Source organism: Natator depressus, chromosome 4 (genome assembly GCF_965152275.1).
Source record: "Natator depressus isolate rNatDep1 chromosome 4, rNatDep2.hap1, whole genome shotgun sequence".
NCBI classification, from domain to species: domain Eukaryota; kingdom Metazoa; phylum Chordata; order Testudines; family Cheloniidae; genus Natator; species Natator depressus.
In genome coordinates, this window is record NC_134237.1 from 51,264,814 (window position 1) to 51,285,702 (window position 20,889).

The 20,889-nt window shown below is 43.9% G+C and overlaps 2 protein-coding genes across 7 annotated transcripts in view; one reads left to right on the forward strand and one right to left on the reverse strand.

Moving 5' to 3' along the window:
* Positions 1-13,125, forward strand: part of MGST2 (microsomal glutathione S-transferase 2) — a 64,194-nt gene extending 51,069 nt beyond the window's left edge. For all 5 annotated transcript variants that reach the window (XM_074950883.1, XM_074950882.1, XM_074950885.1 and 2 more), the window contains 2 exons: positions 5,880-5,961; positions 9,855-13,125. In XM_074950883.1, the coding sequence (XP_074806984.1) occupies positions 5,880-5,961; positions 9,855-9,987 (215 nt within the window). In that variant the 3' untranslated portion in view covers positions 9,988-13,125. The remainder of the gene's footprint in view (positions 1-5,879; positions 5,962-9,854) is intronic.
* Positions 13,034-20,889, reverse strand: part of MAML3 (mastermind like transcriptional coactivator 3) — a 367,949-nt gene continuing 360,093 nt past the window's right edge. For both annotated transcript variants that reach the window (XM_074950875.1, XM_074950876.1), the window contains one exon: positions 13,034-17,819. In XM_074950875.1, the coding sequence (XP_074806976.1) occupies positions 16,834-17,819 (986 nt within the window). In that variant the 3' untranslated portion in view covers positions 13,034-16,833. The remainder of the gene's footprint in view (positions 17,820-20,889) is intronic.

A 20,889-nucleotide genomic window follows, 5' to 3' on the forward strand; every position in this document is an offset into this window, starting at 1 on the left:
ATATATATATAAAATGCATAGGCAAAAGGGGTTGCACAGGCAACGTTAACTTTGGAATTTCTTAACTTTTGAGTACTTGAGTTTGCTACCATGATAATGTTATTTTAAGTCAAGTACTCAAAAAAGTTAAGAAATGCAGGAATTAAGGTTGCCTGTGCAACTCTTTTTGCCTATGCATTATGATGCAGTCTTTCATTACATCACACACTCACTTTTCCACATGACCCCCTGCCTCACTCAACGCATGGACTGGATGGTGCTCACTTACAGATCAGTTATCCAATATTTTGTTTTCTCCTCACTGTTAAATTTGTGCCTCCAGTCTGGAGCATGCCTAGTGTGGACAGCATCTTCAGTGAATTTCGCTGCAAAAATCTAAGGAATCTCTGCAGAGTATATATGAATTGCAGTTTTTCAAAGGCTTATTACGTGGCCAGATACAGGCAGATTTTCACAAGTATGGCAAAAGGCACATCCCTGGTACAAAAGCCACCCCCCGCAATGCCAAATTTTAAGTCATTGCTTGAAAGCCTGGCAGGTGCTAGAGCTTAAGAAAGAAAAAGTTGCCAACTTTTTTTTTTAGCATTGGCAAAACATATCATTCTTGGAAACCACCACCATTTTGGCTGAAATTTTCCCCAAAAAGTTCTGTCCGAGACAAACACCTGACAGAGAAAATTTTAGCCAAAATGTTTAAGTTTGTCATAGTTGTAAGCAACCGAAAATAGAGACATAATAGGGAGTGACAGGCAACCTTAATAATAGGAGGTGCTATCATAATCTTGCCTGTAACAGATCCAGTTTTAAAAAACAGATTGAAAAACTCTGGACTAGAAGGGCCTCCCAGAATTTAGGGTTAAAGTCCATTTTGACAGCCTAAGTGAAATGGGATTATTAATGCCCACGTCATCTCTGGGGAGACAGAGCCACCACATGCCATCTGGTAACTCAAAAGAGATCCAAAACTGAGTGCATTAAGGCAGCCAAGCTTGTCAGAACACAGACCTGAATATGATAATAGCTACAATCATATGTTGCCTTGTATGGTGCCTTGCATCGAAAGGTCTCAAAGCACTGTACAAACAGGATGCCCCACACCTCCCCTGTGAGGCAGAAAAGTATTATTAGTCTTGTTTCACAGCCTGGGAAACAGGGACACAAACTGCTCAGGGTTTGACTTTGACTTCAGTGGGATTGTGCATGTTTGCCACTTTTCAGCAGCAGGCCCTAAGGCCATGTCTACACTGGAACAGTTGTGCAACGTGATGAGCACTGTTGTAGATGTGGCCTACACGGGCTCAGGCATTTTCAGCACCGTGTCACGAAAAATCTATTTGGGTTTTGAAGATCTTCAGATGGAGTCTGTGGTTAAAGTAGATTAAAACAACAGCAGGAACTCTGCCTGTACTAGCTGAGGAGGAGAAGGGGAGAGCAAGCCAGGGAGAGAATGGGAGCCCCCTTTTTCTTTCAGCAGAGGAGAGAGAGCTGTGCCCCTTCTTACTTTAACCCCTGTATTTAATACAGCCGAGAACAGGGAATTGAAAAAACCCTGTCTATAGTAGCACTTACAACAGCATTGTCGGCACAGGTGAAGTTGCACCGGTGCTGGAAAGGGGGATTCAGAATTGGAACTGAGCAAATAATTGATTTTTCAGTTTGGTGATCAAATCAGTGGGGGGGGGAGGAGATTGTTTTGGGTCAAAACATTTTCTTCCAACCTGAAATGAAATTTTCCCCTCCATTTTAAAAAGTGTTTCATATTCAGGTTTCTTTCACTCTGCCCGCCCCCCCGCTTTTAAAAAAAATACATCCAGCTAACTTTCAACACCATCTTTTGAAACAAAAAAAATTAAATGTTTAAATTTAGAAAATGTTTAAACAAAGTGACTTTTTCAGGAGGGTTTTGCGGGGAAGGGGAACTATTCTTCAGATTCGACCCAAATTTACATGGCTTTGGGTCAACCAAAGCTACATTTTTGGGGGGCAATCTGAAAATATTTGCCCACCTCTATTCAGAATGTGTTCACATGAGCAAGGCTTATGTGGCTTTCCCAGTCACCCAGGAAGTCCTGTGACACTGTCCAGGGATCTCCTAGTGATGACGACATTGGCTCAATTTGGAGCTGGATCTCTTGTGACTGCTCCTGGTAAAACAATAACCCTTGTTCTCATCTCTGTTTTCTTATTAACTCTTTCTCTGGCTGGTGTTCTGGCCTAACAGAGTCAATGTGGCTGGAGAGAAGATGCATAAGTACAACTGCCATTTAGTTTCCTCCCCTTTTTGGCTTCTCTTGTCCCGGCTACTAATTTTCCCTCCATTTATACAGTCATTAAAGGCGCTAATTTCTCTTTGTTTTACAGGTGATAAGTGATTTCCTACAAAAAGGCACCTTCTGGAGGCTAACTTCTTCCCCACCCAGATCCTAATCTCATTTTTGCCAATATAAATCCAGAGTAATGCCATTTAAATCAATGGAGATACTGGTGCCACACAATTGTATAAGTGAAATCAGAGCCAGACCCTTGGAAAAGACAGAAGTGTTTGCTAGCCAACGGCACAGCCACCTACTGCAGTATCTCCCTTTTGAGAGGAAAGGAGAGGCGAAAGGCACCAGGGTAACTTCCCATTTTAATTATTTTTCCCCAGTCAGCATGCCCAGTAAGAGTCTCTTCTTCACTGTCATCAGTGTGGAATATAGTAAAAGTTATTTTTTCCAAGTATTTTGTTAGACTAGAAGAATAGGGGACTCTACCTGTTGCCCAGACAAGCCCAGGGCAATGTGGCTGATTTTAGGAGGGCTGGCTAGGGTTAAATCTGAAAAATGCAGAAAGATACTGCAGGTATTTAATTTCCTCTATTTAGTTCCCTGTGCTTTTGCTGGGCTCGCCCAGGATGGTGTAAAGGCATCCCAGGCAATAGGGATATTACTTTTGGGACTGCTGTGTGATTTTACTGATTTCATTACATAAGCTGATTCAGGTCTACCATGCTGATAAAAGACTCCATAAAGGGGAGGAGTGGGGCCACACAGTTTCCTCTTCTCCAAAGCATCAGGGTCTGGGCTCACAAGGATCTGATTCCAGTCTCTCGACACCAGGGTGTGATGTTGCACTCCATATGATTTTATGAAAATATGCTAATGAGTGTGACTATAATGTAACTGGAATATGCTTCAAGCAAAAGGTCTTTTGTATCATTACAAATCTTATAATCTACTGAGTGCGGTTATCTTATTTGTATAAGTGTATCATTCTTGTATCTTATATTTCATATTTCTAGTTTCACTCTGAGGTCCTATTGTGATTATGCAAAGCGTGGGCCATTAATGGTGGTTTGGAATCTTGATGGCTACCACTGACTAGGACAACTGGTTGCAAATGGCTCTGTTTACTTGCAAGCCTTCCTGTGTGTTAGGCCAGGAGGAATGAAGGCTTGGGGTCTCACAGGACATGTCACCTGGTAGTGGAATCCATCTTAAACCTGGTGCTTTTCCATTTAGAAGGAGGGGTGGGGACCCAGAGAGACAAAAGATTCCTGCCTTGTGCCAAAGCTATATAAGGGGGTGGGTTCCAGTAATGAGAAATCCCCTAATTACCACCTGAGCTGGAGCTAACAAGAACTGTACCAGGGGAAAGGATTTGGTCCAGACTAGGAAGGACTCTAGCCTGTGAAAAGCCTATTGGAACATCTCTGAGGGTGAGATTTGCCTGAATTCAGTTTCCTACTGTGTTAGGCTTAGACTTGCATGTTTTGTTTTATTTTGCTTGGAAACTTACTTTCTTCTGTCTGTTATTACTTGGAACCACTTAAATCCTACTTTTTATACTTAAGAAAAATCACTTACTTATTATTGAACCCAGAGTAAGTAATTAATACCTGGGGGGGAGGGGGGAACAGCTGTGCATATCTCTCTCTCAGTGTTATAGAGGGCAGACAATTTATGAGTTTACCCTTGTGGCAAATTGCTGGCACTACTATGATGGGCCTCGCGCTTTCTCTTCTTGGGTGGGGGTTCAGGGCACCGTTTCTTGCCCCTGAACTGGAGTATTAACTGCCCCACTAGTGTCCTAGAGGAGGGGAGTGGAGAGGGAGGGACCCAGGCCCACCCTCTACTCCAGGTCCCAGCCCAGGGGCCCTAGGATAGCAGTAAACCACTAGAACTAGCAATTCCTTCTCCTGGGCTACTTCTCTCTCCTGCCCTTCAGCTTGTGGGGCTTCCTGCCCTCCCTCTGCACAAACCAGGTGTCCCTTTACCTAGGGTCTTGGTCTTTTTAGCCCACCACAGCACTTCTCCAAACTCTCCTCTGCTTCTCTCCAAACTGCTATTTGCTCTAACTCCAATCCACTCTGTTTCAACCCCTCCAAACTGCTCTTTGCTCCAATGCAATCCACTCTGCTTCAACTCCTCCTCCTGTCTGATTGAAGCAGGGTTTTTTTTTTTTTTTTATCATGTGACTGGCTTCAGGTGCTTTAATTAATTTATAGCAAACTTTCTTCCCTCTACAGGGAACAAGGCTCCCTTCTAACACTCTTCTGCTGCCCTCTGGCCATGCTGTATCACACCCTGTATAAGCTTTATACAGAGTAAAAAGGATTTATTTGGAGTTTGGATCCCACTGGGAGCTGGGTGTCTGGGTGCTAGAGACAGGAGCACTTGCTAAGTCTTTTCCAGTTAAGTCTGCGGCTTTGGGGGATGGGTCAGATCCTGGGTCTGTGCTGGAGCAGACTGGCGTATCTGGCTCAACAAGGCAGGATTCTGAAGGCCCAAACTGGCAGAGAAAACTGGCTCAGAGGTAGTCATAGCACATCAGGTGACAGTCCCAAGGGGTTCTCTGTGACCGAACCCATCACAGCAGGGTAAATCGGGAATAATTCTGCTTCAGTCCTTGAAGTTGCACCAACGTAAGTGAGATCAGGCCCTGAACAGCTCAGAGTGAATCGAAGAGCTGTGAAACCAGTTGGTGGCACAATCCCATAAGTGGGGGACAGGGAGACTATCAGACTTTTGCCTCATTTTGCCTCTTTGAAATCTAGTTCTATTGCTGTTCAGCAGTTGTTGAACCCGTTTCTTTATCTCTTATGGACAGCGCATCATATTTAGACTCCTTACCATTGTTTTCTGGCTAGTTGCTACTGGAATTGATTCACCCCTTTCTCGGTTTACTCCACAAATGTTGGACACTTATGTTGAATTGTGATCTCTCTAACTAAACGGGTCCCGTGGTGGGGGACTGATCTACCTCTTACCTTTACAGAAGAGTGGTTCTTCTAGGTCATGGCTGAGGCCGTTGGTAAGGTAGTGAAGTGAAACACCCTAAGGAGAGTATGCTTATGAATTGCAGAAGAAAAAGATTTCACTGCTTCCAGTCCATTAACTCTCCTGTACGCTAATAATCAGCTAGTTAAAGGCGGGACTGGGGAGGCTTGTGGGTACAAGCCCAGAACTGGAGTAGCACAAGAGATGGATTCTGGGACTAGCTCGGATATTGACTTCCTTGTGACCATTGACAAGTTATGTCCCTTCTGGTCTTCAATTCCTTCCCACTGTAAAATGGGGATAATATTTTTTCTACCTCAGAGGGATATCACATGAGCATAATTCATTACAGTGTGTACCATACTCCCATCCTTCACCTAAAGATGCTATATAAATGCAAATTATTAATGGCAACAAATAAAATAAGTAGATAAAAAGTCTTCTGTTTCAGAAACAAAATGTGACTGTTTACAGCAAGGGATTGAGATGTCTGTCAAATGCCATGAAAACCCCTGGAACTACAAAAATAAAATAATCACAATGAAACTGACTAGTTCCTTCAAATCCTAATTTTTAAATTCCCCACTAACTTTCTCCCATTAATCTCTTTTTTTCCTTCAGAATTGGCTGCCCTTCTGGGTCTGGTGTACATGTACACCCATCACAAATACTTCCATGGATATGCAGAGCCTGCAAAAGGAAGGTAAGAAGGACCCACCATCTGTGCTTAAGTTGAATGCTCCAGTTTGTGGCCTGAAGCTGGGCTTGCCACCAACGACTGGTAGTGAAAAGTGACTATAATTGAATGCAACATGTGTAAAGTGTCAGCAAGAGGTCTGAAATGAAAACCCGCAGGGAAGGTAGCTGGCTGCTGCAGCTGAAGCCTAAGGTTAAAGCGTGAATGTGCTACTGGTCGCAAGAGACAGGAGGTTTGATGGTCTCAGTGCAATGCCTTGTGGGTGCCTACTTTGCACCCTACAGTCTAACAGGGTTGGCATATGTGCAGTGAAGAGGCCCAGAAATAGAAAGCCTAGAGATTTGCTGGTCAGGATTGCACTACACTGGAGACTGTTGAGGCAAAGCTTGCACACAACCTGTCTGGCTTGTACTACTGCTGGCATTTCCTCAGTTCATTAATAGTAAAATCATTGTATTAACACATTTATTATGCAGACCACACAAAGTACACAATGGGAACGAGCAAGAAAATTTGACCTTGTAGCTAGAGGAACTTTCACCAAACAGATGAGGAGGCTTCAGATAAGCACAAGCTTACAGTGTTTAAACTGATCCTCCAAAGGCTTGAGAGTGCAGAAATGTGCAATAGCTTTGGAATCCATGCAAGATCTCTCTACCTGTCACTCTCCACTACAAAATCTGATGCTGCCACTGATGGGACGCATGTGCACTCTCACAAATTGTTTCCTCTTTCATCTCAGTACTGTATTAACCCAGATAGGCTAAAGAAACAGCCTCATCTGTGATGCCAATGTTCTTCTAAACCTCAATACAGTGTGTAAGACAAGGAAAAGACAAACTCCCCATCCCTGGAGGGGTTTACAGTTAGACTGAGGGGGCTGGGGGCAAGCACTTTAACACACCTTTATAGGGAACAATCCTCTAGTCCATTCCTCCGCTCCTAGAGGAATAACAAAATGTTTTCCAGCTCTACTTTCCTGAGTCAATGCACCAACGCTAACCTCCTGCCTCTTCCCTGCTCCGCAAAATACCCAGTGCCAGTTAGTAGCCCCATTTTGCAAGGCTTCCTTCCTTTCTGCCCCTAAGGAATGAGGAAGAGAGAGACTCCCAGATAAAATTATACCCTCAAATTTGCCCTTTGTTAGAGATGCAATTGTCAGGATAACCCTCTGAAAAACCAGAAAGGGCCACAGCTATAAAGGAATATCTAGGAGGGAATGCACATTTTGAAATTAAATATCCTTTTTGTATCAACTAAATAAAAAAAGCTTCTTTGTTAAGAAACCTTTCACCCTCTGCAACTCTATGATTTTAAAATTATACCATCAGCTCCTGAAATTGCACTCAAGGAAACAAAGGTATTGCCTGGGTCTATTGTTGTACTGAGGTTTGCTCTTTGTTACTTGCTGGAACTCTTTCACTTATTTAAGCTGAGTTCAGTGCTGCTGTCGGGGGCCAGACTGGTGCCCTGGGAAACTGAGTTATTCACAAAGGCCCACATCTTCAAGGCACCTAACGGCCATTGAGATCAATGGCCGTTAAGTTCTCAAATACCTTTGAGGATCTGGGCAAAAGGGCCTGTTTCTGCAACCCTTGCCCATGCTGATCAGCCCCTTACATTTGGTGGGGCTGTTCACGGAAGTACTGCTCAGTACAAGTAAGGGTTGTAGAATTGGGCCCAAAACATGTACTGGACAGACAGAGGCAGTGCCAGTTTGCCCACTCTGCCCTGTCAATAGATCTCAATCTGGAGAGGACAGCCCTATCCGTATGAAGGTAATTCCATCTTCAGCGCGGACTGACAACAAAGGTGCCAGCTGTAATGAGGATACCTGTCCACTAGAAATTGTACTGAGACCACCCATACATTTCACATAGACCACTGAATGGTCCTCAGTTGGTGATGAATTTTGGTCATTCCCAGTCTGACCTGCATTTGAAGCAGTAACCTGTTATAGCTGTGAGATTATGTATCCAATTAGCAACCCCGGAGCAATCCAGCTGTAGGACACTCTGTACTGTTCCAGTTCAGACTGCCAGCATCCAAGTTCCTTTTTCCATCTTGCTCCTTATTGCTAGAATCCTTCTCCATTGACCACTGCTATTTGGATCCCAAAACACTGCACAACAATGTTCTTGGAAAAATGTTTGGGGGCCTCCTACTGCATCTAGCCAACGCTTGATTTTCCAACATTTCTCAGCCTGCTGGGGATATTTCACTCTTTCTGAGGAGTGGAAAACTGGTTTTTAAAAGAGCCAACAAAAACTTTGGCTTAACATTTCCTTCCTATTTGCATTTTCTGCCTTTGGTGGAAACCCAAAGTACCAAAGGGCCATGCGAGAATGTTTTCTTGGTATTTTCAACAAAAGCCACTTTCAGTAAGTATTGATGATCTATCTCAGCCAATGCTGATCTTACACAGGGCCCAGGGCTTGGGAGAGAGCTGTGGTCAGGGGACCTGTGCACAGGGCTGTGAACCAAGAAGTTGAGAGTTTTAATTTCAGCTGCGACTCTGACTCCCTCTGTGAGTTTGAGCATGTCACACAATCTACCTTTGCCTCAGTTTGCCTCTCTGTAGGTAAATGGAAAAATTATTTCTCTAATTGCCTACTGCACAGGACGCTTTGAGCCTCCCACATGTTCCCATTGCAGCTGCAAAACCCCACAATCGTGTGCACAAATTAGGTGACACCACATTAAGTCATAGAGCTCATAGCATGTGTAGTTATCGGACTTGAACATACCAACCCCAGTTTGCATGTGGTAAGGCTGCAATCTGTAAACATAAGAGGTGCCTGGGCAGTTCACCTTTTTCCCAGGCCTTGACAAGTGTGCAAACCCCCCCAAACACACACACACACCCCTGCAGCAGAGCAGTGCCAACCTCCCAGCTTTGTTTGCATGAAAGATTTTTCACATTTTCCTGAGAATTAATAATAAATTTGGTAATTGGTGACTGTCACAGAGTCCACTCACCACAAGCAGTGCCTCCTGCTGGCTGTCCTGGGATTAGCTCTTCCAGTTTGCACACTGCTTCCAGTATTGTCTTCTCCAATCTTGTCTCGCTCTGCTGGCTTGCTCACTCCCAGATCTGCAGCTTCCTCTTTGTGGCTTGGCCCTCCAGCCAGGTCACTAAAGTTCTCCCATTCTGGGGAATCCACAGTCTTTCCAGACCTGCTGCCCTTGCTATTCCCCAGTGGCTGGTAGGGGAGCCCAGGCATGCCCCCAACACTTGATTCCAGGCCAGGAACCCTATAACAAGCAGCCACAGTCCCTGTACAGTCCTACCTCTTGCTGCCATTTCCCTGGGCTGCTTCCTATCTTGCTTCCCACCTCTCTGGGCTTGCCAGCCTCCAACTTCCTGCACTCCTGGAATGACTGGAACCTACATCCTTTCCCAGCAGCCTCTCTTCCCCCCAACTACCAACTAGCCAAATACATGCCCTGCCTGTTCCTGTACAGGTGAGCCTGTCCTTAATTAGCTGCCTCCAGCCTAAGTCTCCTCTACAGTCTAATTAGCTGATTGGGCCCACCTGGCCTAATCCAGCTCTTGCAGGGCTAGTGTGAGGAGTCCACCCCGTCACAGTGACATTTTTCCATTTCCACATCAGCAACTAATTCTTCATGCTGTGATCAGTCCCACTCTGGAACAAACTGCAAATTGTCAAACACAACTACCTCGGGGGAACATCACCATTTTCAGAGAGGAAAATTTACTAATTTTTCCTGCAAAAATCACTTTCTGGTGAAAAGGTCATTTATTTTTCAAATCAGTTTCATCAGTGGCTCATTTTTCTCTGGCACAGCTCTGATCAGCTGGTGTAGACTGAAAAGTTTCACAACAAACACAGCGTGTACATCTTGTCATTGTGTTTCTTTCCGTTTTTGTCCTCTAGGATAACAGGTTTTTACTGGAGTGTGGTGGTTCTGCTCTCACTGATGGCCCTGGCTGCAGCTGGGATTACCAATAGCTTTCTGGAAGAATACTTGGACATCAGCATAGGAAAGAAATTACATAAATTGCTCTGAAGATTATTTATGTATAAATAAATAAAGCAGATGCTTTCCCTGGACATTAAAAGGCAGATGAGCTGCATCATGTGGAATGAAAGCATCCAGATTTCTTTATTAATTGTCCATTGCAATGTAAAGTGCATGTCTTTCCTGACCATTTGTTTACACTGTTTCTTTCCTATACCACAGAAAAGCAGGCACAAAGAATATAGCGAATGTGGCTTCACTTTTTGAGTTACGTGTTCAATGAACTGGTCTTGTGTACAATATCGTATGACAGCAAAAATTACATTGAATTCAGACAATGTTAATCCAGGGAGTGGCTTATTTGAAACAGTTGCACGTGACAGCTATTTTACCCAATGTCCTTCGGCTCTGCTGTGGCTGTTGGATTCTTCCTCTCTGCATCGTGTTTGGGGCTGAACATAGAGAAACACATGGCCCGTGCACAGAGGCATTTAGAAATCTGTGGCCCCAGTCCTGCAAGCGACTCCAGCCCTGATTCAGGAGAACATTTAAGCATGTGTTTACAGTGCTTTCCTGAATACAGACAGACTTCATTGACTTCAAGCACATGATTAAGTCTTTGAAGTTAAGCACATGCTTAAAATCAGTATGTGTTTAAGTCCCACAAAGCGCCTTTCCTGAACAGGGACACTTTCCTGATTTGCGGCCTCTCTGTGGGCAGACCCCTGTTTTCGCAGAGAGCCCCACTGAAATCAGTGGGTCTTCATGAGGGACCAGAGGTCTACCAACCTGAAGTTAGTGGCAGGATCAGGACCGAAACTAGACACAGCTAGGCACAGATGCTAGTCAAGCAACTGAATCTATTTCAGTGTTTCTCCATAAAGCACAGATGGCTGACGTATGGGAGAGACTAGACAAACGCTCCAGTACAGCCAAAGCTCACAGAGAGTCATAAAATAATAACGAAAGCAAACTGACTGTGAAAACAGTTTTCATTAAAAGGGGGTGGGGCAGAGAGAAAAATCACTGCCTGGTGGACTTTCCGGGCATGGTGCTGAGGTTGAATTGAAACATCACTGTAGAAAGAAAAAAGGCAAAGCTGTTAAATGTCTTTAAATAGGTCTAAATAAAGTTACAGCAGATTCCTGATTATTCAAACTGTTTGGGTGACACCAAATCTGTTCAGATAAATGGGAGCTCATAGGCAGAGATTCCTTCTGGCACACATCTGCAGCTGGGGTTTGGCCATAAATATTGTATGCACTTGGTTCTGGTCATTCAGGGCACCATGTGGCATTTAGGGCCTATTCCAAAGACCATTGACAAACAGATGTTGAGTCAGACCACTGATCATCTTCCACATGATGATCGACGATAAAGTTGAGGCTGAGGCAGTCCATAGCCACTGTAACTAGATCACTTGCCATATTCTAGCATTTGTGGTGCCTGAATAGCGATGAGGTTGCTAACTACGCGTGTCCAAAGAATTAAAATTCAACATGGGTGGGGCAGTTATGGTTGCAGAGGGAACGATGATGATGAATAGTCTGGCTTTTGCGCTTTTAAAGGAGACTTGCCTTGAAGCCACTGTGGCCAGAGAGATTCCCAAACACCATGGCTCCAGGGGGAAAAACAGGAGATACAGGGCCTGATCCCACACCCACTGAAGTTAATGAGAGTCTTTCCATTGACTTCAGTGGGCTTGGATTTGGTCCACTAAGAGGTAAGAAAAGAGAGAGAAAAATCTATTCTACCAGAAATGATGCCTCTTGACAGTCACAATCAGAGGTGCTGCCTCCAGGAAAATTGAGAGGGGATGGTAATAGGGAACCAAATTAAATCATAGTAATGAAGTACTTTTAGAGGATCCACAAAGGCCATCTTAAGCAGTGTTCAGGCATGCTAAACCTTAGCCTTGCATTGGTACGTTTATAGCGAATCTGCCATCCTAAGGCCCCTAACCACTTTACAAAAGGAGCAAAGTGATATACCAACTCTATGTACTACACGCCAATGAAATGCTGCCACTTCTGGGATGAAATACAGCAGCTGTTTAACAGCACAGAGCAGCAGTGCTAAAGGAGAAATATGGGACCAAAATTATGGGAGTTACACCTGCTCACTACAGAGCTGAGATGGGCTACCTAAAATTAGAGAGACTACCACATTGCCTTTGATCTTCTTACACAATTTACCAAGCACTGGACAAATACTAACATCCCTCTGAGGTAAGTACGTATTATCATCTTCATTTTACATATGGGGAAACATAGTAGGTTTATATCAGTGTAATTCCATTGACTTTAATGGAGTGACTGACAGGCCTGGAGACTTTCTCAAAGCCACATAACTTGGTGGCAGTGCCAAGACCAGAATTCAGCAGGGTTCTGTGTCTAGCAGTAGCACATGTTCCTTTCATATTATTTCTTCTCTGTTTTACAGGGTAATAATCAGATTCTCGACTGGATAAACTCCAGTACAAATCCAAAGGCTGACCACTCACTCACAAGGAAGGAATTGAATTATTGCCGAGGGCAAATTAAATTGCTACCATCATAATACAAGCTTAAATACACTTAATATAAAATGACGGCCTGATCCCAGGAGATACCGAGCACCCCCAACTACAATGAATCTGATTTTTTTTTTTCAATTTTTTTCCCCACTCAAAGGAGGCAAAAGCACTATACCTCATTGAGTGCTAAGTACGTGCCAAATATCACGTTTCGAACCTCAGCTGATTTCACTGTCACCCTTTTCGAAGAGTGATTTCAAAAAAAAATTTGTTTTTTTACAGTGGGAACACTGTGTCTTTTTTACTCTCCCATAACTCAAATAGGACTGAAGCAATTTTGCTCAAACTTTTAATTCAAATAAAATTAAAAGAAAACCTTCAAGCACAGCCCAAACCTGGAAAAAAAATTAAGACTTAAAAATGATTTCTCCGGAAAGTGTGAAAATGACTTATAATGAAAACATTTTTGCAATGTTAATTATAGCTGTTGTTACTGGTGATCATGATAGCATATCACAAAGTGAATGGTTCACTCTTGTAATCAATAAACCCCAACAGACTTTGCCCCTTTCTTCTCACTGACTGTTACTTTATAGCTAGCCGACTGAATAAAATAACTTTCACGCCCATTTTAAACTCGATCCCTCTTCTTCCTTTGAAGCCCCAAAGATAATAATGATAATATCTGGATATCATGGTAGGATGAATGTGAGGTGCCATGAGTGAGAGTCCTATAAATCAGTCTTTTCTTTGATTCAGATAACAATCTTTTATTTGTTTTTTTGTTTTTTCTTTAAAAGTGGTATGTTAACATCAGGTCATTTCTACATTTTCAGAGCTCTGTACAGGTCTCAAAAGGAAATAAGCAATGCTTAATGTACAAAGTAAAAACAGAACACTAGAAAAATCTGAATAAAATGGAGCAAGTTGCTGTCAGGGATACAGTACAAATTAGTAATTAGATGTCATCTGAAGTGCAATACCACTGCAGTGAGGATGAGTTAAGGAATGAAATAAAAATACTCTATTTTAAACAAACAGTATATATATATTTATATGTATATATTTTACAGATAGTAGACCCAGTGATATCTGCAGAATTGTAAAAACCTATTTACAAATAACCTTTTTTTTTTAAACATTACATATACATCAGCACCATAGTAAGAAAAAAACCAAACCTATTAAAATCTACCTCTCTATTACTTGGTCCCAGTACGGAGTATTTGGAGGAAGCTTTACAAAGACAACAGCGACTCAGCCCTCATCAGCAAACTTCCTGTCACCATATATGCGCTAATTCCTGTACCCTTCCAATAAAAATGAATTTCCATTACGTCACTTTTCTCTGTGTGTGTGTGTTTCTAAATCTAATTTCCCAGTTTGCCTCTCCTAGGATACATCTACAAAGCAAAATCAGACTCGTGGCAGTGAGTCTCAGAGCCTGGGTCAACTGACTCAAGCTCACAGGGCTCATGCTGGGGGGCAAAACAAAGCAGTGTAGATGTTCCGGCTCGGGTTGCAGCCTGGACTCTGAAACCTGGAGAGGGAGAGGGTCCTGGAGCCTGGGCTCCAGCCCGAGCCCAAACGTGTACAAGACTATTTTCAGCCTCGCAGCTCGAGGCCAGCGAGCTCAAGTCAGTTGACCTGTGCGCTGGGACTCAGCACCGTAAGGTTTTGGGGTTTTTTTGCTGTGTAGATGTATCCATCGTTGACAGGGAACCATTCGTTACCAAGGCCAGGAAATAGTGACGCTGCCTGGGAGATGCAGACCAGCCACTCCATCCCCACCATGCTTGGCGTCCTCACTGCTGTATGTGACCCTTGGTTAGCATGGTGCAACTGTTTGACACAGTGAAGGACAAGCATGTGCCCCACCCAGTCCCATAACATTTACACATACCCACACCATTTTCCCTTGCGGGTGCCAGTTCTACCCCTTCATCTACCCCCCCTTTTATGCTAGTATGACTAAGCTCCTAATAGCTATAAAATGCTTGTGGTTGAAATCTTCAGTTGGTGCTCACTTTTACAGGATTAGGGCCCACCCTGACGTCCACTGAAGTCAGTGGAAAGACCAAATCCCATGGACTTCAACAGATACTGATCAGCCCCTTCAGGTATATTATTAAAATGTGTTGGGTAAAACATTTTTACTAATGCATTTTAAAACTCTGGTGTAGACAGGACACGCTGTATTTTAACACAGATTGTTTGGGAGTTACCTTAACCAGCTAACCCATGTTAAAATACAGCTTGCCCTGTCTACACCCTTTGTCCTAGTCTAGACAAGCCCAGCAAAGGGTTACCACACAAGAGTGAACAAGCAGCAGGGCACTGAGTTCCCTGATGCTGTGTCTATACTGCAGCTGGAGGTGCGATTCCCAGCACAGGGTCACAGACTTGCACTAGTTCAGCTCAAGCTAGCACATTAGAATAGCAGGGTGGCTGTTGTGATGGCTCAGGCTACCAACCCAAGCTCAGACCCAGGGAGCGGGGGGATGGCTAGCTGGTTGCCAGTGCCACAATATCCATGCTGCTAATTTTTAGGACAGTAGCTCCAGTCTGTCTACCCAGCTGGGAATCACACCACCTGGCTGCAGTGTAGACACACCCTCAGGAGATAAAGGGACCATTTTACTCCCATTTCTTGTTCCTGCTCAGACCTGTGCTCCATGCAGAAACAAAGGGCTTGAACCTGTGAGGTACTGAGTGCCCATTCTCAGCTCCCACAGATTTCAATGGGTCAGCACTTCATACCATGGAGCCTAAACCAAGCCACTGAAGACAACTCAATTGGTAGGTTTGGATCATTTAAACAATTTTCACTTCAGCAAATGTTTTGGCTCATAGAGATTGGTTTCAGACATTCTGAAGGGCTGGGTTTTATTATTTTAAAAGCACCATTTTGAAAGACATATCACAGTTTTGTTACCAGTTCAGCACAGATCTGCTTTTAACTTGTCAAGAGATATGTCACTGCTACTGCCTAGCGAGCTTGTCTGGGTAGACCCTGTATTTGTGATAACCAACATACAGTCATTTGCCCTTCCGTGGATGATCATTACAACCAGTCCTTTCTTGATTCCTGCTGTTTGGATACCCCCGCGAATTTATCCCAGCACTAGGGAACATCTGAACATCTGTTTAGGACAGAAAAGCAGGCTGCATGTAGTATTAAATCAACTGCATGGGCATCCCAGCCCCAAATAACACCTCTAATCTTGTGCATTCAGGAGAAGAAGGGAAACTCATTCAGAGTTCCACACTCTAGTGGGGCATTTTAATGTTCTCAGACCTGCTTCCTTTCTTCTTTGTCCCTGTTTGTGGGGGCTCCTGCTCAGCTGAAGAAAAGTGAAGTGCAATGGCCTTGTGTTACAGTGCATATTTCTCCCCATGGTTAAGGGAAAATCATGAAACTCATGAGCATATTGGGGGAGGAGCAAGAGAAGGGGACTTGAATTCGATCTGCACAGAACTCTACTGTAATCTGTTCACTCTGCTTAGTCCTTTTACACTTTGTTTAGCTGCTAGCCAACAGTACACTGGTAGGCAGCACAGATGTGCCGAAGCGCCCAGATACAGAAGCACAGACATGAGCCTAAAAGAGTATTAATAGCTCATTAAGTTAACCCACGCACCTAAGCAGTGGGTATGCCCACTCATATCCACGGACAGTCCTGCACTCAAACTGTCCTGCTCTTTGTATTGCCAGGTTTATGTTCTGCTAATCTTTTATTTTAAATTTTTTATCACGCTACAGTAAAAATGGTAACCCCTCTATGATTGTTTAGGCTAATCACATGTGCTGGACATTCTTGCACAATAGCCTAGAGTAGGCTCCATAGGCCTTGTTCTGTATCAAATCAAAGAGAGCGGTACACTTTGAAATCTGGGATCTGCTGACACCCAGAGTTCAGAACATTGCTGACCTGTGCACATGGGCTGCGCAATCACCTGGCAACCCCCTTAGGTTTTGTTCCCGGCCCGATGGATCTAGCTTTTCACACGCCCTGAAAGCTGCAGTGGTTACACTAAAATAGAGTGGGAGAGACTGGGAACACCACATCGCTGTGCAACAGTGCCTCACCGCACAGAGCGTGCCAGCTCTTCCCAGGGACAGAGAGCAGCTCCTTTTCCAGCCCTTCCCTCTCTCTCACAGATGGACAGAGCAGGTACTGCTGTGCAGTGGAGTTTGCTATGTGGAAGTTTTGTGAAATCGACACGTCGATGTTTTAACCACCACCTGACTCTTCCACCGTTGGCTGCAGTTCAGCTCAGTTTGCACAGATTAAAAAGCAAAAAACAAGGATGGGGGGACATCCTGTTTTCTTTTTTTAACGTAACTATCAGAGTTTAAAACTATACAAGCCCACTCACTATTGGTTTCCAAACAACTCGTCAAGTTCTTGCATCCACTCATCACCTGGTCCACCTTTAATGATGGAGTCCACAAGGTCTGCACCCTCTGCTATACTTGAAAAGGAACCTCCAGCTCCTTCATTACTGTAATTGTAAGATATGTCCTGAGTGGGATTCCTCTCATAGGCCTGACCTTGGTTGCTCTGAGCAAAATTCCCACCTGGCATCTGTTGTGCAGGGGACTGATTGAAACCAGGCATAGTGGGAACCCCCTGACTTATGGCAGGCATAACCATTGTCCTTGCTTGGCTGGTTCCTTGCTGTGCAGGGAGCTGTTGCAGCATTTGTCTTCCCACTGCTGGATTTAGGGCTCTGACTGTTCCACTCGTGTCCACGACTGACTGGTTAATTCCCTGGGGGAAATGTTGCTTGGGCAGCCTTGGTTGCCCAGACTGCACTGGATACACTGTGCCGTTGCTGAATGACCCCATTTCACTGCTAGTCCTTCCAGGGATACCTTGTACGCCTCGCTGCTGCCAGCTTTGTGCTCCTTGAGGGACAGTTGCCATCATGTTTTGAAGTCTAGGGGCTGGTGGCCTGGGCAGGACCTGGCCCACAGGTCCTTTCATCTGCTGATGTTGCTGGGGAATAGAGTTCACCAGGATACTTTGACCAAAACTACTGACAATTCCAACCCCTTGTCCAGATGCGGGCTGCCGTGGTCCCTGGCCTGCACTATGTGCCAGGGTCATGCCACTTTGGTTTGGGTGCTGCAACATTTGGCTCATTCCTGTGCTCATATTGTACATTCCTGGTTGGCTGGTAGATGTGTTGCTGTAAGGAGTCATTCCCATCTCGGACTGACCAGCTGCTGTCGACATTGTGCCAGGGTTCGGGGAGGGCCCCATTGCCATCATGCTCGCGTTCTGGGCCATCATTCGGGAGGTCCTCATACTCTGAAGCGCTGCTTGGTTTCTCACTGCTGCTATATCCTGGGGAGAACCTACAGCAAGGAGGGGGGAAAACTGTAAGTATTAAATCATACATCTTTGCATACCAAAAAATTTGTAGGAGCCTTTCAGATTGCTTTGCTTTTTGGGTGAATAAATTATTCTTTCATGCGAGAGTTAAAGGAGAGAGGAGAAGGTTACCCATCCCGGGGAGGAAAACTCTAGTCCTCCTGGTATTCACATGTCAGACAGAACGTGCTTTCCCACAACATTCTAGCTGTGACCTGAACGCCGACCTGCAAAATCTCTTTTCCTTGAAGGTGAGAGGTGGTACATCTCCAGTGCTACCCTAAACAGGAATTGCTGATCATATTAGGTATTCAATCTGTGAAGTGGAAGACTGTTCAGCAGAGAATACTATCAATACAGGCCATTAGACTAATTTCCCTGAAGACCTAAAATAGGGCTGGAGAGGTTAAAAGCCAATGACTTACCCGCTAAGCAATTCTCATTTATGACAATTTTTGGAGATGTCCCCCCAGAGATCCAGGGGCTTTTGGTTCTCCGTTCATCTTTAAAATATCAAGGCAAACTGATTCTGTGCGTGATCCAGCGTAAACCATCAGGAGCCTTCTTGATAATGTACTATACAAGCTCCTCTAGTAAAACTGTGAGGCTTCAAAGCAGCAGGTACACTGCAGAGCCATTGGAGCAGCAGTGCTGAGGCAGAGCTGCCCTTCTATTAGGCAGTGACTGACGACAAAATGTTCAGAAGGCTCCTATGTCACTTAGGCGCTAAGTCCCATTTTAAAAATAATGTAGGGTGCTTTTGAAATTTATGCCCTAAGTCTAGAAAAACTGTAAATTACATACCAATATATAACACTAAATCATCTCCTCACTGGGAAAAATGGGACCCAGGGACCTTTTTAAAAATTACACAGACAAAGGTCTTCATTTTTCTAGCACTGTATGCAGCTGCGCATACGCTATTCTTTTCAGACATGGGGCCCAATGCGGCTTCTATCAAAGTAAAAGACAAAACTCCTATTGGACTTCAATGGAAGCAGGATCAGGCCCAGAGTGCATGTGATGGTTAGAAATCTACTTTGTCGGACTGAATTTCAATGTAAATAACTGAACTTCAGCCAACCAGTTAAGACTCTCTTCTAGATATCTCCATTGTCTTTCAAAACCGAGCCATGAAAATGGAAATGTCAGACTCAGAAGGCCAATCAATTTTTTAATAGCTCAGGAGGCATAAATGAATGGATTTTCTATGTCATTGTTACTGATTAAGTCTACGGAAAGAAGAAAAATTGTTTTTTCTGGACATGTAGAGCAGAGAGAGTGTATTAGTGAATCAATATTATAAACACATTTTACTCCACCTTGGACCAATGATGGGAAGCCAGAAAATCCTAACCTTGTTAAATTCCACACCATGGCAAATAACTGCACCAAGCTTGTGTCTTTCTGACGTGGGATTATCGATTTCTGGGAAGCCAATATGCCTCTGTATTTACTATCTTTATTTAAAAACAATTACAGGAATTCTGATTACGCCACAGGTTCATTGTGGTTTTGGGTCAATACCATACCGAATTAAAACAAACAATCAAATACTCTGCAGATGAAGCTCGAACAGGATCACAGAATGAGGCAGACAATTATTCCCAGATCAAACATTATTAAATTTAAATTAAAAAAATCTGTAGTAAGAGACAAACTAAACAACAAAAGCAAGACATGATGTCCCTAACTCAGTCCTCGTCACCATGGCATACAGCACAGATGAGTGTCAGTCTGAAGGACACAGAACACTGTCCTGTTACGTAAGATGGATGGTTCTTCTTTGTGAGTATATAGAAAATGTGTGCTAGAGAAAGCACGTCACATATTATTGCACACATGGCTCAATGGGATGGCCCCATCTCCTTTGCCTGGTGCCTGGGATTGGGTGTGGAGTGACGTGCAAAATACAGGTAAGTGAAGTCTTTTGGAGAGTGAACAAAAAACCTATAAAAACCAGATAATCCAACAGCTTTTACTTAGCCTATGTTACTGACACAAAACAATTTTCTCAATGTTATACATTAGCGAGTCTCAGTTGTTTATGGTGTGGACCACCACCTCTCCCATTTATGACTGGGCAACCATCTCCCCACCCATTGGCAAGCCCATAACATTTTTATTGTGATATCTGCAAGTGCTTAAGGAGAAAAATAGTATTAGGAAAGTATACAATGCATTCTTAGCTGTCTTTTAACTCATGTTAGCAGCTGGAAACAATCAGAAGAGTCAGCACCAGCCAGTCCCAGTCTGAGCAAGACTACAATCTGAGAACCACAGTTTTACCTGCATAAGATACAGGAGCTCAGATAATGTGGTAGTTTAGAGAGATAGGAATTTTAATATACTGGTGAAGTTCTGCTGTCAGCTACATCCATGCAACACCAGTAAAGTCCTTTGGATTGTGTGTATATAACCAGAGGGCAGAATTTGGCTAAATATTTCTATTTAAATTAGTTTATTCATGAAAACTAATCCCTTCATTGGTCAAGTTAGACTAATTCTTCTCTCTATTTTCTTCTAAACAATGGAGCTGGTGCAATATTTCAGAAGATTAATAAAGAAACATTTTGGGCAGGATTCTCAGCTGGTGGATACTGGTGAGCTCTGCTCAGGTCAATGGAGCTGTGCCAGTTTACAGCTGGAGAGGATGTGGTTCTTTGTTCACATGGCTATATGCTGGTATCAATGTACATAAGAACACAAGAACAGCCATACTGGGTCAGACCAATGGTCCATCTAGCCCGGTATCCTGTCTTCCAAGAGTGGCCGATGCCAGGTGCTTCAAAGGGAATGAACAGAACAGGGCAATCATCAAGTGACCCATCCCCTGTTGTCCAGTCCCAGCATCTGGCAGTCAGAGGCTTAGGGACGTCCAGAGCTTGAGGTTGCATCCCTGACCATCTTGGCTAATAGCCACTGACAGACCTATCCTCCATGAACTTATCTAATTCTTTTTTGAATCCAGTTATCTTTCTGGCCTTCACAACATCCCCTGACAATGAGATCCACAGGTTGACTATGCGTTGTGTGAAGAAGTACTTTCTTTTG